General features: G+C 61.3%; 6 protein-coding genes across 6 annotated transcripts; all 6 read right to left on the reverse strand.

Moving 5' to 3' along the window:
- Positions 1-365: 365 nt before the first annotated feature.
- Positions 366-3,230, reverse strand: LDBPK_341420 (hypothetical protein, conserved; the record flags this gene model as incomplete). Its single annotated transcript, XM_003864256.1, has 1 exon — positions 366-3,230. The coding sequence occupies one exon, from the start codon at positions 3,228-3,230 to the stop codon at positions 366-368; it is 2,865 nt and encodes a 954-aa protein (XP_003864304.1).
- Positions 3,231-5,348: 2,118 nt separating this feature from the next.
- LDBPK_341430 (hypothetical protein, conserved) lies at positions 5,349-7,703 on the reverse strand (the record flags this gene model as incomplete). The annotated part of the gene is made up of 1 exon (XM_003864257.1): positions 5,349-7,703. One exon carries the CDS (start codon positions 7,701-7,703, stop codon positions 5,349-5,351), a length of 2,355 nt encoding a protein of 784 aa, XP_003864305.1.
- Positions 7,704-10,022: 2,319 nt separating this feature from the next.
- On the reverse strand, positions 10,023-11,243 carry LDBPK_341440 (hypothetical protein, conserved; the record flags this gene model as incomplete). Its single annotated transcript, XM_003864258.1, has 1 exon — positions 10,023-11,243. One exon carries the CDS (start codon positions 11,241-11,243, stop codon positions 10,023-10,025), a length of 1,221 nt encoding a protein of 406 aa, XP_003864306.1.
- A 730-nt stretch (positions 11,244-11,973) lies between these two features.
- LDBPK_341450 (hypothetical protein, conserved) lies at positions 11,974-15,939 on the reverse strand (the record flags this gene model as incomplete). Its single annotated transcript, XM_003864259.1, has 1 exon — positions 11,974-15,939. One exon carries the CDS (start codon positions 15,937-15,939, stop codon positions 11,974-11,976), a length of 3,966 nt encoding a protein of 1,321 aa, XP_003864307.1.
- Positions 15,940-17,313: 1,374 nt separating this feature from the next.
- LDBPK_341460 (hypothetical protein, conserved) lies at positions 17,314-19,035 on the reverse strand (the record flags this gene model as incomplete). Its single annotated transcript, XM_003864260.1, has 1 exon — positions 17,314-19,035. The coding sequence occupies one exon, from the start codon at positions 19,033-19,035 to the stop codon at positions 17,314-17,316; it is 1,722 nt and encodes a 573-aa protein (XP_003864308.1).
- Positions 19,036-20,139: 1,104 nt separating this feature from the next.
- On the reverse strand, positions 20,140-27,975 carry LDBPK_341470 (hypothetical protein, conserved; the record flags this gene model as incomplete). Its single annotated transcript, XM_003864261.1, has 1 exon — positions 20,140-27,975. One exon carries the CDS (start codon positions 27,973-27,975, stop codon positions 20,140-20,142), a length of 7,836 nt encoding a protein of 2,611 aa, XP_003864309.1.
- Between the last annotated feature and the right edge of the window lie 4 nt (positions 27,976-27,979).

Genomic DNA, 27,979 nt, shown 5'->3' on the forward strand with positions numbered 1-27,979 from the left:
CCCTGGCCATCCCTACGTCGTAGGCGCTTGACCCTGTCACCACCAGAGGTGGCTGGGCATTTAGCAGGGGTTAGCGGAGGCTTGGCTTCCCCACGCACAGAGATTGGGGGCACGCTGGGCCCTGTGATACCACGCACTGACGTATGCCCCCCTCACCACCACCACCACCACCATTTACTCCGTCATGAGGGAGGAGGGAGGGAGACATTACAGTGAGGCGGAGGCATGAGAAAAAAAAAAGAAAACCACAAAGACGAAAAGAGACACCCATCGGTGAGCGCTTGGCGTAGCCCCCTCGTGCGTGGTTGCCTTCGATCACTCGACACGCACGCGCGACCGCCACCGCTTCTCTGTGAATCCTGCACTCAGTCCAGCTGCATAAAGATCTCACGTCCCCGATGAATGAACTGGTGATCACCGTCGCGGAAGGGCATGACAGCCTTGTGCTTCTCTGCCTTGGCTGTGCGCTCCGCCTGCTGTGTATGCTGCTGCCGTTTAGTGCCAGCATCACCTTCGGTGCTCTCCGGTGTCGAACCATACGTGGATAGTACATACGATGCCAACCCTTTGCGCGGCGGAACCGGTGGAAGGGGCAGACCCGCGGAAACACACGTGGGGGCGGACGCGCTCAGCTCCGTGTGCAGCCGCGGTGGCGTCGACGACGGCGCGGATTCGAACAAGGCAGCCGAGGACGCCGCGGCCTCTGTCGCCGCAGCTAGATGTGGCGTGCGACGTTCAAGGTAGCCCACGATGGCGCCGACGGTGTTGCTGCCCACGCCAGCATTCATGGCTCCCGTCTCGCACTGCCGCGCTCGTAGCTCCCGCTGCTTTCGTGTCCACAGGCTCAGGTACGGCATGGCTGGCCGGGACGGCGAATTCTTCGTGGACTCCGCATCGGAGGTCGCCGCTGCTTCCGAACATGACGCAGCGGTATTGCTGTGACCTTCAAACATTGCTTGCGCCTTCACAGGTGCGAGTCGCCTACTCGCGGTGCCGCTTTCTAGCCCCGGCACAGGCGTGCGGGAGTCGAAGAAGGCGACAGCGTCCGGTGTGTACTGCCGCCGCTCCGCATCCGCTTGCCGCACCAGCGCCCGCGCATAGGCCTCGTTAAAGTCGATGAAGGCATCATGCTGCTCGACAAGTCGACGAAGACGCACAGAAAGCGCTTCGCCCGTGTGCTGCGCACTGCAGTGCAGCCGCCCTTCCTCGTCCAGTTTTCGAATGAGCTGCAGCACGGCAGTCGTGCGCGCCAGGTCCTCTCGCGAGGCGGCCGTCTCTTTCGGGTGCGTGACGCAGAAGGCGTCGTGCTCATCAAGGGCCGCAATCAAATGCGCAGTAGCGTCGGGGCAATGCATAGTGAGACGTTCGAGGAACGTTAGAAGGATTGCTCGATCACACTCTTCCAATCGGGCCTTGTACGGAGGCGGAAGGGGTGCGAGATTGCCAGCAGCTCCCTCAGGCTCCCTCACACTTGCACCAGACTCGCTTGCCGCCACGCGCGAGTGCGGGAGTTGCCACTGCAGTCGCAGCTGCCAAATTTTCGCGACACCTTGTCGCGCTTTCCACAGCACATCAGCCTGCTCCACTACCTGCCGCTCCATCTGCGACATGAACGCGCTGAGACAGTTCTCTTTCTTGGTGGCGAGCGAGCTGTACTCTTGCAGGATACCGTTGTCGAAGCATACCTCCGCGCTCTGCCCGATGAGTGCCTTGAGAGCTGCGTTCATGTTCCTCTCACTTATTTCCATCCTCTCACGCAGCTCCAACGAGAGCTGCTGAGCGAGAGCCACAGCGCTCAGCGCTTCAATGGCCCCCTGTGCCGCAGTGTCGCGAAGGACATCGTCGGCGAGCTTTAGTCGCGTGGCTTGTGCGTCGAGTACAGACTTCTGAGCGGCGATCGTGTGCTGGTACTGCTGGTGTTGCACCTGAACGCGATTCATGAGCTGCACAAAGGCCACACCAACCGCGTCGAGCTTCTGCTGCAGCTCGAGAACATACTGCGTGCGCTCCGCTTGCCGATCGCTCAGAGCGGTGTCGTTGCGTTTCTCATCAACGCACTCCAGATCGTCTTGGCAGGACTGCCGACGCGTCGAGGGTGAGACCGGTGAGGAGGACTGGGTGGATGGCGTCGAGCCCTCATCATCTCGGCTGCCCATCATCAGTGGCGGGCACTCTTTAGTGAACTGTGTCGGTGACCCATTCGCCGCCTGGGTTGTGGGCGACGTGCTGGACGACGAACCACTGACTCTCCTCTCGTTCTCGTCGGCGCCAATGCTTTCGAGGACGCTGTTGAAGATGCGGTTCAGTCGTTCTCGCTCATCGCGGTCCGCCTGCGAGATGCGAAACGCCGGTGGATGAGGATCAGAAAGCATTGCATCAAGTCCACACACATCACGCACTGGGCTGCCGAGCGCGTGCATGGCTGCCGAGGCAGCGCTTCCGGCTTTGACCCCTGACCGACTCCATACCTCAGCGCCTGCTGAACTAAGAAGCACGTCCGGTTTCTCCGCGAGCACGTCGGTGTCCTTGCGGACCTGTGTGCCCACGTCAGTGACACGCTGCAGCAGCTGCTGAATGCTATTCAGGGCGCAGGAGGTCACTGTCTGGGCGTGCTGGAGCTTCTGTTGGCATCTCGACTCCATCAGCTGGACGTAGCTCACTAGGCGCTGAATTTCGTGACTGTGTGGAAGGTATGATGCATCCACGAAGCTCTGCCAGATGATTTGGCGCTCTTCCGCCGACTGGCTCTCAATCTTGTGCGCGCCGGCGCGGTGCGCTTGCAGGTACTCCTTCATGACGCGGCTGCTCATCTGCTTTGCTGACAAGTTAGTCTTAATGAATAGACTGTGGTTGATGGAAGCGAGAGCATCCGCAGTGATTTTGGACATCTCCATCTTAGCGCGGCCACTTCCTTTTTTGCCTCTGACGCGCACCGGGGGCAAGGAGGACGACACCTGGCGCCTTCTTTTTTGCGGAGACGTGATCACCCTGGAAGCCGGCGACGAGGAACGAATCGACGACGCGGCGCGAGCTCGGCTGCTGCTTCTCCCGCCGAGCTGCGACTGCGAGTTGGTGCCTTTCGCCCCCGAGGACCGGGGACGACTCGCTGACGCCGACACACCAGGCTGCGGCTTTGCATTAGGCGACTGCGGCTTACTGTCCGTGTCCTCCGCCGGCGCGGTGCTGGCGCGTCTGCCTTTTGGACTGCGACAATACGACGTGGACTCCATCTTCCCACATTTTTGTTCCCACGTTTGCGCTGCCGCTGAGCGAGCGAGGTGCACTATAAAGTGGTAACGGGTCCGGGGGGAGGGGGGGTAGGACCAAGGTGGGTGCTTGGATCAGTGTGGCTTCTCTCTTGGAGGGAGGGGGAGAGTGAGTAAGACTACTTTCCTATGGCAGAGGCGGCGAGCTTTTTCGTCTTTTATAGGCGTTGGCAGAAGGACAGAGAGGCCGTATATGTACGTATACATATACGTATGGTAGAGTAGATGAAATGCGTCGGATGGGCGATGGGGTCGCATGCCAGATGGGAAAGCGGAAGCGGAACAGAATGCCGAATAGGACGTGCATGTGCACGCGTGTGTACCTTGTTTCCATCCACGAACCACGCCGCAGCTGTGGCGGCAACAGGGAGTCATCACTCTTCGCTGATGGCTGCGCGCCACCCGATGAAGTGTAGCTGAGAATATTGAATGCAAGAGAAGCCTTCCGCATCTACCCTGCGCCTCCTCCTTCTGGCCATCATTCTCCATACCCCCCGTCCACACACACACACACACGCGCGCGCACGCGCACTGGGGTACGTCTCGGTGCGTGACGCACTCGGTGATCAACTCCGATGACAACCCTACATGACGGTATGCAACGTTTCTTCTTTTTTTGTTATTGTTTGGTCTTCCGTTTCAAAGTTTTCTCCACTGCCCAGCGTTGGGCGAGGGAGAGCCGCCAAGGGTGCAAAAAAAAAAAAGGACACGCCGCGCACTTCTACAGCGACACGTATTTTAGACGCACTGGGGCCAGCGCCGACCGCCATTTGTGGAAGCGACGCATCACAACACGCAGACAACACGAGCAACAACCAAAGAGAGCACACACACACACATAAAGCAAAAAGAATGAGCGGCGCACATGACACAAGCGCACGCTCACACACGCATAGAGACCCATGCACAAGTCTGAACGGCACCACAGATAAAGGAAAAGGGGAGAAGAGGATGCGAGCGGCACTGTGCGCCATCGACAGGGCACCTAGCGCTGCCAGCGGGTGTTGGTGGAGAAATGCCACATCAAGGAGGTTTCTGACAACTTCAACTCAACGAGTCGACAGAACCAAAAAAAAAAACAGAAAGAAACAAAACGAAAGCACTGCTTGAGAGAGAGCCAGTCGCACAGACGGACATGCACAGAGGGAAGAGAGGCGCGCGAGCCACATAGGTGAGAGTGAAACGAACGCAAAAGATCTGGCGAGCAAGCGCGCACATACAGATGAACAGACACGCACCGTCGTCTCACTTGCCTCGTGTGCGTACTTGTCCACATGGCGGGCGCTCCAAGAGAGAGAGGGGGAGGGGAGGAGAAGGGTGGAAGGGAACACTTCGTGCACACACGTACGAGCGTGACGGGAAAGGCAGGTAGGCGGCTGCGACTGCCGCTCACGTTGTTTTCTTTACTCTTGCTGACGAAGATGGAAACGTCCACGGCCGTCAGCAGTGAGGTAAAAACATACGCGCCGAAAGAAAGAAGACATGTCAAGGAAAGAGACGTCGAAGAAGCCTCGATCAGCAACCCATTAGTAGGTAACGGAGCCGTCCAAGTACGCACGAATACTGTAACACACACACACACACACGTACAGACTGTTTCTCCTTGCCATACAGGAACGCATGTATGGGATGGATGGAGCATGAAGTCTGCCAGGTAAGCAGAGCACAAACAAAACAAACGACAAAAGGAGCATTAGCACATAGAGGGTCAACACACAACACAACGCACACGCCCGTGCTGCCGCCAGTGCCAGCATTTACGAAAAAAAAAACAGAAACAAACAATGTACGCGCTCTATTACACACGCTCCATTTTTTTTCTTGAAACGTTAAGGGCCATGCAGTACATCTATGAAAATGCACACGCGTCGCAGAGCAGATAGGTGCTCGTCGGGTGGAGGGATGGCGATGCGATTTTCTCTGCTTCGCTGCTATTCACACATTTTTTTTTGTCTTTTGCTTCCCGAGCTCGTCGTTGACGGAGAGAGAGACCGCGCGACAACTCCGCGTTGCACCCGCCGAGAGCCCCTCTGCCCATTCTTGCTTTCGCCTCACATCTCGCCTTGCGTGACCGCATACAAGCTAGTACTCACCCGCATCTTGCACGAGGCAATACAGATGCAGCGGCTTTTTGGGGGCTGGGTGGCCTTTTTCATCAGACGACAACGATTTCCCGTTTGGCACGGCCGACCGCAGCCCTGTCGCGCTGACGCCGCGGCCGCTGACCGAGGCGTCGTGCTGCCGATCCCGAGACTGATGCATCTCTGCGCCAGAGGACGAGGAGGACTTGCGCGTCGTACTGATTTCCGCGAGGGAAACGAGGTCGGAAGGGTCCATGTCATCGTGTTCGAGCATGATGGTGATGCGGGTCGAGTAGCGCGGCACCGTTGGAACCGCCCTCACCGAGTAGGGACTCCACTCCGATTCCGCGCCACAGGCGGACGTGGCCGATGGGCCAGGTGCACACGTGCCGATCCACGCCTCGCGACGCGGCACGCAGCTCGCGCACACCGTCAGCAGCGGCTTCACCGTGTAGGGAGAGGTGAGGAAGCCAGGCTGCTCCGGCGCCGGCGCGTCGTCGGCGGCTTGCGTGGCCACCTCACTACTGTACACGGATGGGTCGGGCATCTCGAAAGGCGGGACCGTGTTGTCGCCGTCGTCTTCCTCCCCTTCAGCGGTGAGCCAACTGGCGCTGCTGTCGCTGTCGGAGCTGCCCGAGTCGGCGCCGCGCCGGTCTTGCGGCATGCTGCGCACAATGGCGCGCAGGACGGAGGCAATGCTCTTGCACCACCCGCTGCCCATCGCCACTGTCAAGTCGGTCTGGTGGGGATCGTGGAAGCGCACCCGCGTGATGGCGTGATAGTGAGCAGGCACCAGGTAGCGGGCTTGCGTCTCCTCGGCGCGGCGCACCGCCTCTTTTTTCCACGCCTGCAAAGCGAGAATGCGCTCCACAGGGGAAAGCGCCGGCAGTGGCGGGGTGGGCGGCGCTGAAGTGGAGGCAGGGGCTGTAAAAGGGTTTGCCGCACGAGCACTACCACGGCGCCGTCCGCGGCGCCCGCGCGTCTTGCCCTCGCGCTGCGTGGATGCCGTCGTTTCGCCGGATGGTACAGCTGGTGCATCGACGCTTTCGCTCTTGTCTGCATCTGTTAAGGCAGGCAGTTGGAGGTGCAGCGGTGGTACCAGTTGTTCCATTTCACGCACATGGATGCAGACAGTGTTGGTGGCGAGCTGCTCCGCGCAGAGGCGCTGCCACAGCTCGAGGAACTGCTTTTCAGAAATCGCAGGAAGCGTGTGCGTGCCAGCAGCGATATGGTCACTGCCGCCACTTTCTTGCCCTGTGCTCGTCGCAGCATTCCGCTGGCTGTGGGCCGCATCTTGCCCAGGCGCTCTAACGGAGGCGTGCGTCGGCGCCTGTGCACGGTTGAGGTCCTTCACGTACATTTTCAGCGGCCCTTCGCTACGCGGAAGAGTTGTGGAGAGAAAAGACACGGAGCCGGAGACCATGATCAGCTTGGTGATGCTGCACCGCTCCGCGACACGCTGCTCCTCTGTGCGGGGGGTTGTGTCCATCATGTTGTGCGTGTAGTAGACCGGCTGCGGTGAGCCGAGGAGAGAGGACGGCGTTAGTGCGGCGGTGTGCGCAGCATTGGCAGCGACTGTCACGGTTGGCTCCAAGCCAGCGGCAGCACTGCCAGCGGCGTCCGAGGATAGGAGCGAACCAGCCGATCCACGCCTTCCGGGCTTCTTTCCCCGCGACGACGAGGTGGCGACGATGATACCGTCTTCACCAGCGACGAGGGGCGATGCTGGAGGTTCAAGTGGCGGTATGGTGGTCGCGGCATCGTTGGGACCCTTGCGTGACGAGACCGTGGAGGGGGAGGAGGCCGAGTTGGCCGATGGTGTGCTTGCGCAACGTGTCGCACTGGTGGCAGCTGCTTCCTGCTTTCTCCGTCCTCGCTTGACAGCCTTGGGCCTGCCCGCGGCGACTTGTCGTGACACGTGACGCGGCACCGACGATGCAGTGCGGATCTCAGTTTCCACGACGGCCTCCGACGACGACGCGGCGAGCGGCAGGGACGCTGCCGCCGTAACGGTATCTAGCTCAGGCTCCACAACAGCTTCAGCAGCACCATAGTCCGCCGCTGCCTTCTGCCGAGGTTGCTTGCGGCTTGCCTGACCGCTCGTGCGCGACGATGCTGCAGAAGCGCCGGCGTTGGTGGGCTGGTGTTGTTTGAGGAGGGAAGCCGTCGTGCCGTAGCCACGGCGACCACCCTGTTCTATTGGAAAGCCCCGGAAGAACGACGACGAGGCCCAGCCCAGAGCGTGGGCGCGTGTGAGTCTATGAAAAGAGTAAATGCCCCGTGACTGCGCGATGGGAGAGGCGCCGACACCAACACCAAAGTCGACAGCTGCGCGGCGGCAGATAAGCGAGCGCATGAGCACGTGACAGCGCTGATGCAGCTCAGAGAGAGAGAGAGAGCCGAACCAAAGAAAAATCGTGGCGTTCCAGGGAAGGAGAGAGTAGACGAAGACGACAAGTCGCCTGACCCGTCCACAGGGAATAACAACGACGACGGCAAACACCACGACGAAGAGGGGGAGAGAGGAGAAACAACCAGACACAACAAGGCGGGTCAAAGAAAGGAACGAAAAACGGACGCAGCAGTGGGCCGAAGGACACGCGCGCACACACACAAGCACACACAAAACAAAAATAGAGGTGCTTGTATGTGCGGCGGGCAGCTGAAAATGGGGTAACACCCACCGTCACTCACATGCAATTCGCCTGCTGATGCGAGTGCGTCTGGTGGCGACGAGAGAGCGGTGGGACGAGAGAGAGGGAGAAGCCCTTAAAAAAAACCGAGCAAACAAAAGAAGAAGCACGACAAAGAGATGGCTGTATGCGCGGTCTATGTGTATGTAACAAGGGAGGAGGCGGAGGAAGACGTGAGAAGGCTGGCACGACCAAGAGACGAAAAGGGCACACAGAGAAACACAACCCCCCCCCCCCCCACAAAAAAAAAAACACAACAAAAACAACAGCAATGGTATTGCACACGAGCACGCACAGACGTGCACACCAGGAAAAAAAAACAAGACAAAAAAGCACCGACGCTCACCCCCCTCACTGTACTTTTTTTGTCAGAGAGGAGGGAACAGCGACGGGGAAGAGCAAACAAACAGAGCAAAAACGCGCGAGATCGACGAGGACGTCGGTTCCTTGACCGTGAACAAAAACAATAATAATAAGAAAAGGTGAGGCGAACGGCGTGCCGTACACGAGGCAAACAAGCAAACAACAAAAAAAATCAGCAACAGCAACAGCAGTGGTATATCGTAGCCAAATATGCGAAAACACGAGAAAAACACTTGACGCGTTTTGTGTGTGGTGCTCGCTCCTCGAGATCGATGAACCAACAAAACCCAAACAGCAAAAGCAACAACCACAACCACCGCTGGATCTGATAACAGATTTAAGGGCGGGGAGGAGGCAAGCGGCAAGAGGCAAGGAAAAAAAAGGAGAGGGCGAAGAGGCTGGTCTCAGACAAAGAAGAATGGGAAGCACCGCAGAGAGAGGCGCAAGCCCGGGTCGTGGCAGAACAGGGGCGAGAACGCTGAAAAGGCAAGGAGGTGACCCTGCGTAAGCGAGCAGCAACGCGTGGGGCAGGCGAGGCTTTCAAAACCGTGACCTGCTCGAACAGAGAGAAAGAGATCTAGGTGGACGTCCGTCGCTCCGCTACCTCGAATGCGTCTTCTCCTTGTGTTCTTTGACTCTATGAAAGAAAGGGGCACTGCTGCTCGCATGTTTGAGAGTATGTGAGGGTGCGCATGTGCATGGCGATGCGAATACGGTCGGCAGAGCCGACGTGCAAAAGGAGGATGAGGCGAAACGAGAAGAGGAGGGTGGGCAGAGAAGGGGGGGGGGTGAGCACGGGAAGAACGCAAAGCAAGCAGGAGGATAAACATCAGCGACATCAAAGTCGTCAGAGCCTCATTTCCTGTCGCGCTAGTGGATCGCTGTTGCCGTTTCGCTTTAGCGCGCGCAGTATCGTCGCTGAGAGGTAGAGAAGGTGTTCCGCAGCACTGACGCTTAAGGACACTAGCGTAACTTGCGGCTTGCCTCTTCTTTTCATTTGATGTTACCCTTTTGAATGCGGCGCTGCTGCAAGCGCACACGTCTGCATGAGCTTTAAAGCAATCGTTGCCGTTAAACACCCAACACGTTGCATGTATGTGAAGGCCGCGCGGCCACAGTCGGGAGGAGTCAGGAACAGTCCTCATGAGCATCGCGAGGGGGTGCGGGTAGGGAAGCGAAGCGCAGGTGGAAGAGGCTGCCTCGTCACGAAACGAAAGGCACATCCACACAGGGAAAACAGCGCCGCCGCCGATGCCTTTGACGACGAGAGAGAGATGCCGGGAGGCGAGGAGGCAGACTGAAGGAAAATCCACTACTGTGAAGAGCGCCACACACACACACACACACACACACAAAGAAAGCCCCACGAGAAACACGCGGTGGTGGTGGTGGTGGTGGTGGCACATAGGCGGCGAGGGAATGGGAGAGATAGAGTGAGAAAGAGAGATGAAGAGGGAACAGTGTCGCAGATAACATGCACGCAAACAAGTCGGCAGGACTACTTGAAAAGAGGCGTTTAGCGCAGGTGAGAGAAATAGAGTAGGGGATGGGTGGGTGGGTGGGTGGGAGTGGCGGTGAAGAGGGACGAAGACAGGCAGAGAGTTGCGGGCGGCACGCAGCTACTCGGTATCGATCCCGAGCAGTGGTGCGCGCGGCAGAGACCGCTGTAGCCTCGCCTTTTCGCTCCGCATTTGCTCTATACTTGCGTCGAAGGCGCGACAGCTGGATATGAATGCCGGCAGCGCCGCAGTTGCTGCGACGGCGTCGTCACGGTGGAAGAAGAGGTGCGACTGTAGCTGAGCAGCGCTGATCACGTGCGGTGGAAATTCGCGGCCGAAAGCCTCCACCATATCCTCCGTTGCCTTTGGGAAGAACTTGCGATACATGCGCTGCGACTGATTCACATCCAGCAGCCCGACTTCGATCTTGACATCTGCTCGGCCGGGCCGAATCAGCGCCGCGTCCAGCCGCTCCACGTGGTTCGTCGTCATGAAGACCAAGCGGCCCTCCTGGGCACCGACGCCGTCGAGCGCGTTAAGAAGGCCGCTCATGGTAACGTTGCACTCATTACTGAAGGCGCGATCGATGTCCTCCAGCAGCACAATCGTGTCCACGCGAGCCTCGTTCAGCAGCGAAGTCAGCGACTCGTCGTTGAGGTTGCGGTTCGACAAGTTAAGGAGCGAGATGGAGAGGCGCAGCTCACCGGCCAGCGCCATCACAAAGCTCGTCTTGCCGCACCCTGGCGGGCCGTGCAGAAGATACCCGCGGCGGTACGGCACGCCCAGCTGCCTGTAAAACGAGCTCGAGTTGAGAAACTTCTTGACGTCAGCGAGGATGAACTCCGACATGCCCTCCGGCAGCACAACCGATTCAATGGCGCGCCGCGAACGCGGCCGGGACTGACGAGTCCAGCTGCTCCCACCATTCATGTACACCACCGTATGATCGCTGTCCTCTTGCTCGGCAAACTGCTGCGCCTCCATCACAATCTTCTGCAGCACTGTGGCCCTCGTACCGATAGTAGTGAACTCCAACGTTTCAAAAATTTCATCGTTGTAGCCGGGGCTGACGTTGTCGCGCCGCCGCCGCGTCAGCGTCAGTGGGCGGCCCTCGTAGAAGAAGTAGTGCCGCTGATTCGGGCAAGGGCCAAAGAGGCACTCCGCCTGCGTGCGGTCGCTCGACGAGTGGTCGAAGGATGCTGTTCGGGTCAGCACGGACATCTGCTGCACCTTAAACGATTTCTGGCGCGACAACCAGCGCAGCATCCACTCGTAGGCGCTGTCACGGTTCGACACCTCCAGCGAGACGACGAACTTGCGCCGCATGAGGGCTTGAAACATTACCGAGGCTTGGCGACCAAAGGCGCCACCAACAGTGAGCACCCATAACCCAGCACCAGCGCTGAAGTACGGATTGCTGAGCAGCGGCCCGATCGTACGCGCAAGGACGCTGTTGGAGCTGTCCCACCCTGCCGGCAGAAGCCCAGCGAGGTCGATCGGCGGCGACGGCACACCGCTCATGTTCGCTTGACTGAGATGCGCATCTGCGGCGGAGGCGGCCGGTGCGGCTTCAGTGGCGCTGCCGCTGCCTCGCGAGAACATTCTTCAGATCTACCTTTGAGACGTCGAATAGTTTGCGAAAGCAAGGGACAAAGAAACGCCGGCAGCAACAGAGGAGTGCATGTCAGACACGGAGAGAGCGCGCAGGAGGGGAAAGGGTGGGGTGGCGTGAAAAAGTGCAGGGCATGATGTGGTAGGCCGTGCGTAAGAGCGGGCGGGGCGCTGAGGCGCCGCAAAACAACTTCGTCCTCACGGGAAAACGCGGGAGAGGGAGGTGCTCTTGTTGCAGTGCGTGCTGCACGGCTTTGGTGCTCGCCGTCACGTGAAGGCTTTCACGCAAGCGTGGCCGTGTGCACGGCGTGTGGTGTAGCTATGACAGAGATTTCTTCCTCGCGTTTCTCGCTTGCTGCCCTCAGTATCGACAGTCTGTCCATCTTGGAGGCTTTGTGGCTCACGCCGCTGCGACGGCGGTGTGGGGGCTCGTCTTCGGGGCAAGACCGGCTCCTGCTCATCACACAGCTGCGGTTGCCTGGGCGGGGTACCCAGCCTCCAAGATCCGGATGCGCCGAAGCAGCTGCTCCATCTGACCGAGCAGGCGGTGGGCGGAGTTGGCAGACGCAGAACCCAATCCGAGCGTTGCGCAATCATTGTTGCCGCGCACATGAGCGCCACTGTGTGATTGTCGCGGCTGCGGAGGTGAGGAGTGAGGTGACTCGACAAGGGCGGCGCTGCGGGGCGACCGCAGTGCACACCGAGCGTCGCGCGCGGTGAATAGCGGAGTCGCTGTGCGTGATCGCCGCGGCCCTGGGCTTTCTGTGTCGCTGCCGCTCAGGTTGCTGTGCCAGTGCTGGTTGGGGGTGCTGGAGGGCGGTGGTGTCCTCGGACGTGTTGTTCTGCGTGGGGACGCGGAGGTGGAATACGGGGGCTCGGAGAACACAGGTCGAGGTGGTGGCGTCGATCGCGAGCTGCATCCACCGGCTCGCACACAGGCATCCCGAGAGAAGAGAGGCCGCTGTTGCAGTTGCGTCGCCAGCAATTGTCTCTGCAGAGCAAGGGTGCGTCTTCGAGGCGGGACGGCGAGCTGCTTACAGAGAACGACTCGCGGGCCGCCATGTGGTGCAGCGAGGGCGGCCGCACAACCTTCTTCATCCCTGCTACCGCGCCATGCGCTTGTTGGTTCATGGCGAGCTGCTGCTGCCGCCGAGGTGCTCTGGCGCACGGAAGTTGCGTTGCTGCGGCAAGCTGGGAGCCTCTTCGGCGATCGCACAGATACCACGGAGCGTGTGGGCGCGCGGCGGGCATACCCCAGGCGACCTCGTCGCGAGCGGCCAGGAGGCACCGGTGGAGACGCTGCAGAGCTCGGAGGGGGTGGTAGCAGTGGCGTGGTGGCCGGATCAGCGAAGTTCTCGCAGTCTTCCTTGCCGACATCTGCTTCTGAATGGTGCCCGACTCCGGTGCGCCCCGCGATGCTGAACACCGCCTCACACCCTCTGCCGCTTCTCATCCCTGCGGCGCCGTAGGCGGCGATGGGCAGACCACGCCGTCGGTCCAGGTGGTACCGCCGCAGCACAAAGCCGTGCGCACGCCAGTGGTAAAAAGTGCGCGCGAGTCGGTTGAGCCGCAAAAAAAGATCTGCATCTGCGTTCATTAACGCTTCTAGAAGTCCTCGACGGCCTGCAGCGTGCTGCACAGCTCTTCGGCGCCACGTGCGCAGGATTCTTCTCCCGCAAAGTTGCTCGCTGACCTTCAGTGCCAGTTCCTCTTGCGCCTGCCTCACAATGAAACACACTTGCATGCGTTGCTGCCACTTGAGAAACAAGGGACGGAGGACGTGGCGGCGTTGCTGCCGCGCCACGCAGGCCCGAATGTGCGTCTCGCGCCGCCATCGTTGCACCCACCGGGCGAAGCAGACTTCAGCCAGTCGTGCCACTCGAAACGCGCGAAGCCGGTGCTCTTGCTCTCGCCGCAGCTGCCGTTCCAGCCACTGCGATCGCCAAGTCTGCCACGCTTGTCGAACCAGAGTTCTGTGCGGCTGTCTTGATTCGATGAAGCTTCTCAATCGTGTGGCGATCGCGCATTGCAGCGCCCACCGCTGCAGTACGCGTTTGAGAAGGATGGTGTTGCGCTGCGACGTGGCGACCCGGGACGTCTGCCGGCGAACACAGGCATCCCTCATGAGCAACAGAGTCGCGGCGCCATGCTTTCGGGCGCGGTGACGATCGGCGACGCACTCCTGGCGGCGCTCCTGCCACCTTGTCCAGACCTGCCACTTCACTCGGCGTGCTCCAATCAGCTGATGCTGGATGGCGCGCTGGGCTTGTGAGAAGCGGGTACTACATTCCCAGGCCCGGAGTACGCGATGCCCCGATGTGGAGATGCGGAACCGCCGCACCAGGGCAGCCGTCTTCCAGCGCCGCAGAAGCGCTCGAAAGTACTGGAGCGCCTTCTGTTCCGTGTAGACGTCGCAACGCGCGACGTCGCGCATTTCCTTTTCACGCTGCAGCATCGCCGCTAGGCGACACCTCCACTGAGCCCAGCACCGCGCTCTCGTCAACTCCCGCTGCTGTGTCTGTATAAGGCGGGCTGCCAGAGCTTCGTACAAGCGGCGATCACGCCAATGCAAAAATGCCTGTCGAAGGACGGTGTTTTCGCGCCTCCGCACCATGACGCGGGCCAGCTCTTCTTGCTTCGCTTCTCGGGCGGAGAGGGCGGGTGCAGAGCTTGCTGTAAGATCGGATGCGGCGGAGAAGCGGCTTGCATCTGCTGAAGGGCCACGCTTCGAGGATGAGGTCGAGGCTGGGGTGCTGGTAGCTAAAGCGTCCTCAGCGCCGCCTCGTCCCTTTTGCGGAGGGGTCTTTCGTTGACGCTCAGGTTGGTTCTGGCCACATTCCTCATTCAGGGTGCTTGTGTGCTCCTCGACACCCATGTTGCGTGATGGCAATTCTTGCATCGCCAGCTCGCCACGCAATACGCTGTCGAGTCGGCGTGTCTTTGACGCACTCGCGGCGGCGTCTGCGCGGCCGGTGTACGCGAACACCTCTGCAGCTGACAAGCTTGCACGCTGAGTGTCCTGACTCGGGATCGATGGAGGCGGCGCTGTATCATCTGCGATCGTCGATACGTCGGCAGCCAGCACCCCTCTGAAGCCCCGTGCTGGAGGCTCTCCACTACTCCCGCTATCGACCTTGTCGATGCGCGGCGTGCCTGCCATTGTCTGCGTGGCGATCGTGTACGACAACGGAGCCGCTTCCAAGGCATCGTCGAGCTCCAAAGGCGATGACAGCGCCCCTTCCACCACCTTTCGCACCCCAGCGTAAAGCGGCGCTCTTGTCTGCGGAAGGGGACTGAAGGAGTCCGCTGCCACTGCCGGCGAGTGCGGCTCTTCCACTCGAGCCGACGCCGCTGCGTAAGAGAGATGTGCTACCACCCGCAAGCCGCGCCGCGCACGCCACCGCTCCAGCGCGCTTCTTAGAAGAGAGGTGCGGTGCCACCTCTTGCTCTGCTCCTCCAACGCAACCTGCGCACACCAACGAGGCAGGTCATCTAGAAGCCAACGATGAGCACATCCGCTTTCAAGGGCGTCTGAAACGCGAGAAGGTTGCCACGGCGCTGGCGCGAAGGCTCGGCTGCACTCCTTTCCATTCAGTAGGAAGGGAAAGTAAAGCGGCAGAGGATCAGCGACGAAGACCGTGCGCTGGCGCGCCGCGGACATCGAGTCGTCACGTAGAGCCCCGTCAGCAGCACTAGGGACAGGGGGCCAAATTCCCAAGCCAACGTCGCGACAGTCTGTGGCGGTCCGTTCTACCTCTGCCACACTCAACGCTCGCGATGGCAGCGTTGACATCAGGGAGGAGGGAAAGTGGGGGCTAAGGGAGAGCAGCAGCCATTCGGTGAACTGAACGAGAGCGGTCGCACACCATCCAGACTCGCGCGTGCGCAGCTCTTCGGCGGCCCGGGCTTGTGCGAGTAGCTGCGGTGCCTGTGCCAGAGCTGAATGCCCTTTTATCCAGACACCCTGCACGAGGGACGCAGCCGTCCACGTTGAGCAGCGCAATAGATGTGCCGCCGTGAGGAGGCCGTAGAGGGAGGCGTGGGTGATGCATCCCCGGGCTTCAGTGGAGGAGGACAACACGTGCAACTGTTCCCCGCTGTCTTGGCTTTGGGGTCTGGCAGGGGTGCCGTCATGCGAAGACGTGCGCTGAAAGAGCGATGAGCTCCCGACGTGACATTGAGGCGCGAAGCGGTGTACAACTTCCACGGGAGAGCGCCAGCGTTCACTCATGGCCGTTCGACAGCGACGTAACTCATTTCCTAGCTCCGCCACTCCCGATTGCGAGAGCGCGTAGAGGGCAAAAACGACGTGGATGGCTTCCGCGCAGACGGCCTGGTAAACCACGGCGCACGCCCCCGGGTGTGCCGTTACCAGCTCCTTGGTGGATGAGATGGTAAGGGCGGATTCGTCTACTCGCGAGCTCATTCTATGCGTTTGCCTCTATGAGCGTGTCTATGAGCAACGATGCCTCCTTCGGAGCACGACGGTGAGTCGATTGTCTACTGAGGTCCGCGTTTTCAAGTCTGATGCCAGACCGCGTTATTTGAGGCACAGATGTACACTCCTCCCTGCTTTTCATGACGCTGCGGATGTGCACGTAGCCCCTCCCTCCCCCCATGAAGCTGCCTGTGTGTCGTCAGTCGTGGTTGGGATGGGGGACGAAAGAAAAAGTGTCGGGAAGGGGTAGTGCGGCCGTGAGCGCGCGCGCACGCCGAAGACAAATCAGACAAGCGAGAGGAGGCGAGGAGGCCGGCAGCACGGCGGCGTCTTTTCGTCTGCCGTCTCACTCACTTTCTCTCACGGACACACGCACACACACGCACTCAACGGATCGACCATTACACGAGAATTCGAGAGGAGAAACGAGCACAAGGCGTGGGAGGCTTTCGGCAAGTCATCGTAAGTCGAGTACCATCGCTGTGTTGGTGATGCTACGGTTCGCGATCGATGACCCGATGAAGCCTTTTGACATGCGCTCGAGCAAGCTCACGCACATGGCACAGCTGTACAGCGGCGTCGTATTTGACGCTTGCGCTCGCGTGTGCCTTTCTGGGGGCAGTTCGAGCAGCGTCACTGATGACGCCGTGAACGCATAGGCAGATGCAGAAGCCGGACCCCTTTCGTTTTAGGTAGAGAGAGAGGCCGTTGCCGGAGCACGATCACCGGCAGCAAAGCGACAGGGGAGAGAAGGCGCGATGGAGCGCCAGAACGACGAGACTAAGCAGTGGCACCCGCGCAGGCGCTCGCAGAGGTAGAGGGAATGACATAGAAGGAGGAGAGACAAGAAAAACGCAAACACGCGTGCTCACGCCGACGCGTTCCGCAGAACCGAATAATGTCCAGCGTAGGAGAGGGATGGGGGGGGGGTAGGTGTACGTGCGCAGAGGCGAGCGACGAAGTGCAACAGTGCGCGGCACCGCGAACAACCGCATGCGTGCGCACGTGCCCTGTGCCCGTGTGTGTATACGACGGGAAGCGTCACGCAGCTAGTGGAATCAAAGAGAGGAAGGAGATCAACGACCGCCACTGCCCCCACGGCACCACAACGCACCGTATGGCACAGACACCTCAGTCCCGCAACGCGCACCAAGACACATTCTCACAGACGCGCACAGGGAAAAAAAGAAAGTGCGGCTGCTCTCATCAGCCAAAGAAAGAGCCGAACAAAGCCATGGCCACTGAGCCACGAGAGGCCTCAACACCAATCAGGCGCTTCTTGCGCGCGCTTTCCAAGCGTGCGCGTCCGCTTCATCGTGCAGGTGCATGTGCGACTGTGCGCCTCTGCGCGATGCTCTCGCCTCAAGTGATGAAGATGCCCACGGTTGCGTCGAGAGCGTCATGGTTGATGGCGACGCACTTCGAAACCACCTCGCCACTGGTGCGCGCGCGTGGCATCGCCAGCGCGGAGGCGGCCCCGTCGTCCGTGGTCAAGCCGCTCTCCACGCAGTAGAACCTTGTGGGCCTCTTCAAGAGAAGAATCTCCTCGCTCCATACCTTGTCTGCCAGCAGCATCTCCTGCGGAGTTAGAAGGGTGTCCGTGGTCAGCGTGCGCTGCAGCTCTGCTTTCTTCCTGGACTCTGCAGATGCCTCTTCAGCGTCAGCCGCTGTCACGGCATCCACCTCTGCCCACTTCTGCAAGCCGTACACGAGCAGATCCTCGATGATGTTCATTATGGCGCTGTCGAAGACGTCGTCGCCTGACTGTGTGTGCAGGTGGTGGCGAGGTATGTTAGCAATGCGACTGAGAACGCACGCCTTGTAGCGTTCTAGCGGCGTCGCAGAGGACGGCGGTGGCGTGCTGTTGCCACGAGTTGATGTAGCGCTTGCCGACTCCGAGGACGGCGCGGTGCCAAGGTGTTGCTCCAGGGTGCGTTCCAGCACCATGCGATCCAGGTACTCGTCTTTCAAGTACATGGCTGTGCTCACGACGCGAGCAACAAGATCTGGCATGGTAGCAGGAGCAGTCGCGGCACCAGCGGTGCCGGTATTGGACGGTGCTTGTGACGGGAACACGCTTGCCGCCCCGCTCTCCCGCTGTTGCTGCTGTGGGGTGGGTGGCGAGTGGGCAGAAGAGGCAGGTGAGGGTGCGCTCCGGCTCAAGTGCTGCCCCACAGGGGTGCTGGCGACGACTGAGCTTGCTGGCGTAGGCTGCGGGGCTGGAGATCGTGGCAGGGAAGGCGTCGGTATACCAGCCACGCTGCTCTTCGGAGAGGCTGTCAATGAAAGCTGAATTGGCGACTTCGGCGGAACCGCAGCGACACGGGGCCGCGTCGCTGGCGTAACCGGCGGAGAGGCGCTAGAGGCCGGCAACGACCGCGAGTGGCCGGCAGCCACAGCCGCCACAGTTGCGCCTGCCGCCGCACCGGTGGGCGGGGCGGTTTGCGACGACTCCACCCTATCTGCAGCCGCACCAAAGATGCGCTCGCGATGCAGCAGCACCAGCCGTGGAAACCACTGCAGGGGAAGGCCGTATTCGCGAACAAGGTGCTCGGCGATGTCGACTCGGTTCGTTTCGATCAAGTACTCGACCATCTCCGCGCGGAGGCGAAGCTGCTGGTGGGTGAAGCGGAGGTTTTCGGGTTGCAGAAGGTGCGGGGTCGATGGCGGGCAGACCTGTTGGAGAAGGTGAGCTGCATCGTCGCTTGTGTTCTTGGTGACAGACGACGAGGAGCCCGCGGTCAGCCGCTCGTTTGCGGCATTGCAAGTACCACGAGGCGCGCCGCCTGGGCGATGCTCCAGAGACTCCACGTCTGCCGCCAGCAGCGGTGTCTGCTGCAGGTACGACGGCACCTCATCAAGCAACAGTTCCTGCAGGCGAGTCAGATACGGCTTGTACTTCTGCTTCACGCTTTCGAGGCGCGTGGCAACCTTCTTCAAGGAGGCCCCGGCTGCCGCAGCGTTTGGCGTGTCTGCCTCCCGTTTCTGAAGTGCGGTCACCGCAGAACGCACAGGCTGCAGCTCCTTCTGAAGTTTCTGCACCTCACGCAGCAGATCTGCCATTTCTTGACGAGCAGCCGCCATCTTGTCAATGCGCGTCTTGATCCAGGGTGCCACGGGGGCGATAGAAACGTTCGCTAGTGTGTATGCTGGCGCACACAACAACAGCAACGAAGTGACAGAAACTAACGAGCACAGAAGCAGATAGTCATGCGATAAAGCAAGACAAGGAGGTAGGGGGAGGGGATGGGCTATGATTAGCTGTGTCTCGTCTCCCGCTGTGTTCGATGAGACACAGAGCCCGTGTGCGTGTGTGTGTGTGTGTGCTGAGGACGCTCCCGGCTTTAGTTTTAAGAGGGATGAGAGAAACAAAAAGGGAAAATAAGCGTCTTTGCTGATGAAGGTTAAAGGAGGTAGCTCTGCCGCCGTTCGTGCATCTCATGTTCTCCGCTCAGGGTGGTGCCCTCGCAGTGCTCGCCTCTCTCCGTGCGAGACTCCGAACCAGCAACGCCGCCCGTTGAAGGCACGTAAAGGCGCCTGCTGCGGCGCTCTGAAGAGGAGCACCCGCCCGAGCTCGAGAGCGAGCGAAAGAGGTGTAGCGAGAGCCAAACTACCTCGGGGTAGCGAGTGCAAGAGCGCTCTTCCAGCACCGGTGCTTTGCCTCGCGGGCCACGCCACTTCCGCACCCGACCGTGTTTCTGAGCGCATGCGCACGTGCGTGTGGGTGTTACGTTACAGGCGAGAGGTGGACTCTATGGAGACGCTTTACTACGTTATCACGAGAGAGAGAGAGAAAGAGAGCGGCCAACCACCCCCACTGCCGCGACAACAATACTGATATAACACACAAACACACACATATAGATATACGAAACAAAGTAACGCTCCGCGAGGGGGAGAGGGCCCGGGGTGGGTGGGTGAGGGGACATTCCGCTGCCGTCCTTGGCTCTCTGCCCGCACTGCTCGTTTGCGTCCAACCGCCGGGATCCCCAATAGCGGCCGCCCAGCCTTGGCTGACGGAAAGCGAAGTAGGGTATTCAGCATGCCAAGCCATAAAGCACATACCATGGCGGCGTAGGGTAATCTTCACCATACAAAGACCAAACCCACACACACACACACACACATATGCACATACACAGATGATCCTCCCCTACCTACGGTATCGCCACGGGTGAGACACGCCCTCTACGCGTGCTTTCGCACGATACTCATTGCCCCAGTCGTTGCCCGAAGCGCGTTGGCGATCGCGATCTTCACCTGCCGCACTTCGTTTTCGACGTTCAGCACGTCCTTCCACTGCAGTGGCGCACTGTGTATGCCAACAGAGTCCATGCCACCGCCCACGACCGTGCCCCGGACATCGTGCGCCGTAGCCGAGTCGTACAGCCGGGTCCATTCACCCTCATATGCGCCACCGCGCTCCGGCAGCAGCTCCCAGAGTGTAACGTCCGGGTCGAGCTTCGCCCCATCTGCCATGGCGGGCAGTAGGGGAGCCTGGATGTTGCTCGCAGCCGACGCCGCACCGGGACGAGCACTCGCGTCATTCTGTCCCTGCGCATGCGGGGGACGGGAAGAGGACCCATCGAGGTCGAACGCCACCGTCGTGTTCGGGTCCTGTCCAGTTTCTCCACTGTGACTTGCCGCGGTCGAGGAAAGCGGGCCGCCGGAATGCGACTTGTGCCGAGCAGACGACGCCGGGGCGAGCTCCGCCGCAGCTGAGGACTGCGGCCCCGTCTCAATGTCGCGCCCGCCCAAGCGACCATCAGCTGCAGGCAACAATCCCGGCGTCGATGGCATGTTGAAGGCGTCGGAGATGCCGCCCCCACCATGTACTGTTGCCGGCGGAGAGGATGGCGCGTTGGAAGGTGTAGACGACACGGCCGCTCTCTGATCTGCGGTGCTGGCAGCGCCGCTGGCATTGGCAACGAGCGCGCTGTTGCTGAGCGTGTGCGGCCCAGCAGAGGAGGCACCAATGACCCAGGCGTTTGCGGCCACCCGACTCGCGCGAAGCCCGCCACGGTAGTCGGTGTTGAATTCGCGCAGCTGATAGACGGCTTCTTGTGCCTGCCGAAGGGTGTCGGCGAACTCGCCGAGCGGGAGCTCGGATAGATAGCGCACAAAATCTTCCGGCAGGCTGGTGGGGTACGACGACTGCTTCTGCGATGGCCCTGCGGGTGTCATGGGAAGGACAAAGGAGTGCAGCAGGCAGACCATGGCGTGCAGCGCGTACAGGTAGCACTCAAGGCGGAACTCTCGCACCTCTGAAGTGCTTGTCTGCACTAGGGACTGAGCGACGTGACGGACGATTTTCGCGACGAGTTGCCGCTTCTCAGCAGAGTGGCGGAGCATCGGCGTGCTGTCGGCGTAGGGGATGAAGACGCCGACATCCTCGCTGCTGCGCTGTCCGTACTCGGTGTTAAGCAACAGATGGGCAAGATTGCGCACCGTCAGCGCCACGACATCGCGCCCGCGTTCGGCCGCGGAGACGGCGTGCGCTGCGGCGGTGCCAGTCGTCGCGGCCAACTTTGCCAGAACACCCTTCACATCCTCTCTGCCGTTGTCGTCGTTTCGATCTGGGACCGCTGCTCCTGCCGCGGCTGGCGAGGCCACGGATGCGCCTCCAGCGGCACCACCCAAGCCGCCCTCCCCGCTGTCGACGTCTGCGAAGCCGTACAGCTCTGTCGGACCGCGGCGCCACACGTCGTCGCTGCTCAGCATACTCAGCAACTCGGCCAGCGCCATGCCATCAACGAGACTGCGGCAGTCCACCGCCAGCACAGAGCAGGAGAGGGCGCGCAGGCAGTCAGATAGCTCCGCGCACAGCTTCAGGTGCGACGCGCTGAGACGCGCCGATCCAGCGATGGTGCTGCTGACGGCCGCCGGAGCGATGAAGACGTGGTCAATCAGCTGCCGGTTCTCACGGATGAACTTTTGCACGTCGTACAAGAGCGTCGCCGCGTCGCCGAGGGAGGAGAGGAGCAGGTTCACCCACCGCACCACACCCAGCAGAAGGTGCTGCAGCACCTCCTTGTTCTGCTCCACGAGCGACCTGCTCGGGACCCCGTCGAAGGAGGGATTCGCCTGAGAGTAGCCCAACACCACCAGCGTACTGTACTGCCATGCCCGCATCGAGAGGCACGAGTGGAGCAGGCCGCTGTGCAGCACCTGCGAGCTGTGACTGAGGGAGATGACGGAGACGACGTCAAAGGCGCTGCGTAGGTGCCACAGCAGTGCGCCCACTTGCGCGCCGTTGCTGGCAAAGAAGTTACACACTGCATGGTCGGCGCTCTGGAGAAGCGCCGTTGCGCACCGCAACGCCCACTTGCCGAGCCCATCACCGCTTCCGGCGTCCGGGTTGCAGAACTCGTCGCGAATCGGTGCGGAGGCCTGCAGCAGTGCAACCAGCAGCGCCACCGCCTGCTGCGCCTGCAACGGGAGTGCGGCTGCGCCGCTGTCGCTGCCGTTCGCCGGCGCAGCGCCGTTGAGGCCATTGTGTCTCTGCACGGCGACCGTGCTCTCACTGCGGCAGCTCTCACCGCGTCCGCCGGCGCTCGAGCCGCTGCTGCTAAAGATGTCTGTGCACACCACGTCAAGCAGCGCCCTCTGAAAACGCCACACAGCCACGTCGTCAAGGTTGACACCGGGTGTCTCGGCGAGGCACAGAAGACTGAGGTACAACTCTGCCCGTATCGTCGCGATGCGAGTTCCCCAATGCACAAGCGCGCGCACCAACGGCTCCAACAGCAAGGTTGCATCAGCCACCCCCGACCTACTCCAAGACGCGCGCGTGGTACTCTGCTCACCCGCCACCGAAGCAGACTCTGCACCGCTGCGCTCTGCTCCGCGCTGCTGCAGCAGCGCCTGCGCCAGCTGCGAACGGTTTGCGGCGCTAAAGAAGTTAGTGAGCTCGCCCGCGTGGGTGGCGAACGGCTTGCCGATACCGACACTCGCGTTTCCTCGCATCGCTCCACCTTGACCACTCCAATGTTGACGCGTGACGTGGCGGCTCTCGTCGCGCGGCCGGCGCTTCCCGATTATGACCTCTCCCTCCCCGCCACGGCCATGGGCGGGCACTGTCGTGACCGTCATGGGCTGAGCTGACACGCGTGGTACGGTGCGACGCTCATACCTGCCGTGTAGATACGACGTCGCGCGTGCCGCATCAAGCGGTGCACAGCCGCTTCCCTGCACTCCAGGATAGTCCCCGCTGCACTGGTTGTACAAGGCCGCCTCCGCTTCTGCGTTCTGCGGCACCGTGAGCGACAGCGCCACCGACGCACAGACCGTCTGCCGGAGGTGTGCCATGACGGTGGACAGGCAGTGGCACAAGCGAACCGCCACTTGCTCCTGGGCTGCTGCGGTAAGCCGCGTCGTGGCGTCCAGCCCTCGTAGAATGCACAAGGCAAACGAGCGCAGTCGTGACACCGACAGGCCCTTCACGACAGAGCACGACACACTCACCAGCTGGCACCAGCCCTCCACAAAGCTTACGCCTGCCGCGTAGGAGAAAAAACAGTCGTTCGCGGCAATGAAAGGGCGCAGCCGGTCGCGCAGCTCAGACATGGTCATGGGTGGCTTGTTTGCGCGCGCCTGCTCCGCCTGGATTGCGCTATAAAGGCTCGTCATGTCATACTGCACGACGCCGTCTGTCGCAGCGGGCACCAGGTGGCTCAGCCCTCCAGCGACGGCGGGCAGCTTCTCTGGGAAAGTCGGAAGCACTTGGAGCGCCTGTGGCAGCCAACTCGTAATGTCAACGGCGGCGTCGCGAGACATGACTGCCACATCCCCGTTCCACTGACGCTCCTTGCCCTCGTCTGCGTCCCTTTTGGACGGTGCGCTCGCATGTGTGTCGCTGTTGTAGCCGTCTACCTCGTGGAGACTGCGAACACCGCTGTCCTCCATGGCGGTGTATTCACAGTCGCTCGGCGCGGCGGCGCCCCCTCCCGCCAAGGCGCCGCTGCCGCTGCCAAAGGGGTGGAGGAGCGACAGCAGCACCTCGACCGCGATGGACGTGATGGTCGTGTTTTGCGCAAGCCGGAGGCTCTCTGGGGCTGTACGATACGTGTAGCACGCCTCCAGTGCCAGGAGTTTGAGCACGTAAGCGTACTTGCTGAGTGCGACCGGGGTGCACTGACTGGCTCGGTAGTGCTGCAGTCGCAGGAACAGTGTCTGGCAGACCGACTCCAGAAACGGACGAATGACAAGGGAGCCGTAGAGGCGGTTGGCTCGCAGGAGGTAAAGCAGCTTCACGTACTTGACGGCCAGTGCCGGATGCGCGTGCTCAACCTCGCAGTCGCAGGCACCCTCAACGACGGAGGTGAGGAGGGTGGTGCGCCACCACCGAGGCTCGCCGGCGGTGCCGTCCCCGTCTGCCGCGCCGCCATGCGCGGATGCCGCCTGCGCGGCTGCGGAGACGGATGGCTGTCCCCACCGGTCGCGGCGAGAGAGCTCCTCACCATAAAAGCCGCCCATCCACGCGGTCAGAGACGGCTCCGTCACGTCTGCGTGCTGCATGAGAAGGTCAAGCAGAAGCGACTTGGTCTCCGTAAGCAGCGCGGCAGACCACCCGGGGACGAGCTCTGACGGTTCAAAGTCGAGCTGCGCCAGCTCTGGCGGCGCCTGCACCACCACTGGCGCAGTGTTCAGCGGATGCAGGAGCTGTGCAAAGGAGTCCAGGACTGCGGCGTACTTGTGAGTGAGCCCGGCCCAGTAATGCGCCGCCTGGTTGGCCGTATCAAAAGGGAACAACACTAAGAGCTGCAGGGTGGTCTTCGTCATGAGGGTGTCGTGCAGAGAGCACATGCCCAGCACGCGCACGGCGAGATCAGTGTTGAGAGTTGTGCGGTTGTCAAACAGTAGAAGCTCAATCTTTTGTTCTCGCGCTGCCTGGATCGCCGTGATGAGCAGCCGCATTGCCTGGCGCACGGCAGCGCGGTGGTGACTGAGCAGCTCGTACGGCGCATCGCTTGCGTCAAGAATTAACTTCAGCACCTCGCCCACCACGTCTGTCGGGGCCTTGTTGATGGCCATGATGGTGGCGAAAGGCAGCACCGCCGTGCGCGCGCTCTCGCTGCTCCGAAAGCGCACGAGCAGCGCCTGCCGCAGCGCCGCAGACGCCAGCGCCATCACCGTGTACCGCTCATGCGGCCGCGCAAACATGCGTTTCAGAACGCCGCGCAGCATTTCATGCGAGATGAAGTGTGTGACTGTGTTGTACACCGGCAGCGCCGCCATGGACGGCTGGTCGTGCTGGAACAGAGCCGTGGCAAGGTTGAGGAAGCCAATGGTGATGTCGTAGGTGCCTTGCGTGCATTCGCACTGGCAGTGCCCGATGATGGAAAGCGCCTCCTCATGTACCGCCGGCTCGCGTTGTCCGGTGGCGGACGCGGACGACGACGCGGTGAAGCGGTCGTACACGGCGGGGCTGGCGCTACCGCCGCCTGCGTGCGTACGCTGCTGTGTGCACACCGACGACTGCTGCAACAGGCGGCGCTGCTCCAGAAATGACCAGACGAGCTGCGCGTCTGCCGCATTCGTGATGAGGGCCGAGATGAGTGACAGTGTGCTGCCCAGCATCACCTGACTTTGCTGCGGTGCCGAGAGGAACGCCAGGGCGAGCGCGAGGTTCATGTGAGCGCTTACGATGGGCCGCAGCGTAGGATGGCCAAACAGCTGGCGCAGCAGCAGAAAAAAGCTGGCGATGTAGTGGCGCTGACACTTGCGCGCGTAGGCGCGGGTGAACTGCCGGTGCAACGCGCGCGGCACCCCGTTCACGCCTGGCACTGTCGACAACAACGCGTACATGTCGTCACCATCGGCGGCGCCACTCGTCGCAGACCCGCCAGAGGACTTCTGCGCCGCCGCTGCCAACGCCGTGACTGAAGCTGCGCCGCCGTCGCTCCCCACCGCCCCGGAGGCGCCAATCACGCCACTGTTCAAGCCAGCGCACTCGAGCGCCTGACTCACCAAGCTGTGCCACTGCATCTCGCCACACTCTGTCTGCGCATCCGTGAGGAGCACGACAACTCGCTGCGTGTACTGCGGGTTTCGGCCGATCATCGCCATCACCTCTAGAAACTTGGTCATCAACTTCAGCGTGTAGTTCTCCCACACGGCGCCGAAGCCGCCGATCGCGCCGCTGCTGTCGCCACCGCCGGTGCCCACGGCGGCCGAGGACGCGTTGCTGCGCTGCGTGGCGAAGACTTGCCGCATGTGCTTCACAAAATTCTTGAAGATGAAGAAGGTCGCCGCACAGTCGGAGTCTAGGTCAGGGTTCAGCACCTCTGGTGGCAGGTGCTGCAGGCAAATCGCGAGTGCCTCGAGCAGGTGGGCCATCTCGGACGTGAACGGCTCCCCGACCACCTCACCAGCAGCCCCGGTACGTGTCACCTTCAGCAGCCACGCTTCCTCGCCGTTCGTCTCCTCTGGGCGGCTGTGCTGCACTGCGCCGCGCTGCTGGTAGCCGTAGTACGCCTCCAGCGCCGCCACGCTTCCGCCACGGTTCACGGCGCTGCCGCCGCGCACGAACGAGGGCAGGCGTGGAAGCTCCTCGAGCTGCTCGCAATAGCGCCGGTGTGTGGCGACTTCCAGCTCCGAGAGATGCCGGAGCAGCGGCAACATCTCATCAAAGAGATAGGACATCATCTCGTACGGAGCAATATAGAGAAGACCAAGAGGGATGGACAGGGTGCGGGGAACCGGTGCCAGCTCCACCATACGCTTCGTAACCTTGCCGCGATGAACCGCAACGCTTGCAGGGGTCGCGGCCGCGTGAGGCGATGACAGCGATGCCATGCGGGCGCCGAGGAAGGCGTCCAGAGCCTTGTCGTAGCCTTGCTCACTCCCTTTGGCGCGGAGGAGGCAGCCTTCTGCCAAGGCCAATACGCTCAGATAGCTGTCGACGAGAACCTGCCACGTGTACACGGCCGCTGAAGCGGACGAGGCGGCCCGACTGCCACCACTGCCTCCAAGCAGCCGTTCTCCTCCACCGCCGCGGTGGGCATCCGTCAGCGCGCCGCCGTGGAGACCTCCGCCAGCGCCAGTGTTCGGCGGCTGCACACTCTCACGGAGCTTGCCGCGCAGCGCCGAGACAGTGGCCTCAATGGATACGGCTACACTGGATTGAATCAGCTCATTCAGACGCAGCTCTCCTGTGGAGGAGCGCAGCTTCTTCCACACGGCGACCATGTTCACTATGGAAAAGACGCATAGCCAGATGAGGGTGTTGAGGCAGCACGTGTCGACGTTGTCGCGGAAGGCTGACAGCGGCGTGACTCGGTTCTGCAACGAGTTCTTCAGGAGCACGTACAGCGCATCCATCAGGTCCAGCGCCTCCTTCACCACACTCGTCGTCAACTGAAAGTGACGCGACAAGACGTACAGGCACTGCGCGGCGAGCAGCAGCAGACTCTTGTCTGACCGCTTACGCCGGTTGTCAATGAAGAGACTGGACGACGATGCCTCGCTATCGCTGGCCTGGCTGTTCGCCGTGATGCTCGTTTTTAGGAAGGAGATGAGATTGCTTGCGGCAGACACCGCCACCGCCGCCACCGCCGCGTGCAAGCCCTTCACCTCCTCCACGCTCTCTGTCCACTGTGACGAGGCTGGGTTGCCCACCGGAGGGGCTTCGCTATTGTTGTAGCCGCTGTCGCACAGCAGCAGCGTCTGCAGGAACTCTGAGGCTTGCTCCACCTGCAGACGCCGTCGCTCTTGCTGCTGCTTGGGCTCGCCTGCGCGCGCCAAGGTCGAGTAGGCCGCGCTGGCCGCCGCAGCTGGGGCAGCGCTAATGATGGAAACGCCAGCGAGCGTGGATTGCGGCGCCACGGTCGCCTGCCACTGCGCGCCTGTTTGCAGAGCTGTTGTAATTGCCTGAGGCACTATAGCTGGCGCTGTTGCGGGGCCCAGTGCGGCAGCCGGTGGTGCTACGGTCACCTCCATTGGAGCGCTGAAGCGCTCCTTGATCTCGTGGGTGAAGGCATCGCTGACCACTCCGTCTCTGCAGACCTTAGCGAGGAGCGCCATATAC

Source organism: Leishmania donovani, chromosome 34 (assembly GCF_000227135.1).
Source record: "Leishmania donovani BPK282A1 complete genome, chromosome 34".
Classification (NCBI taxonomy): domain Eukaryota; phylum Euglenozoa; class Kinetoplastea; order Trypanosomatida; family Trypanosomatidae; genus Leishmania; species Leishmania donovani.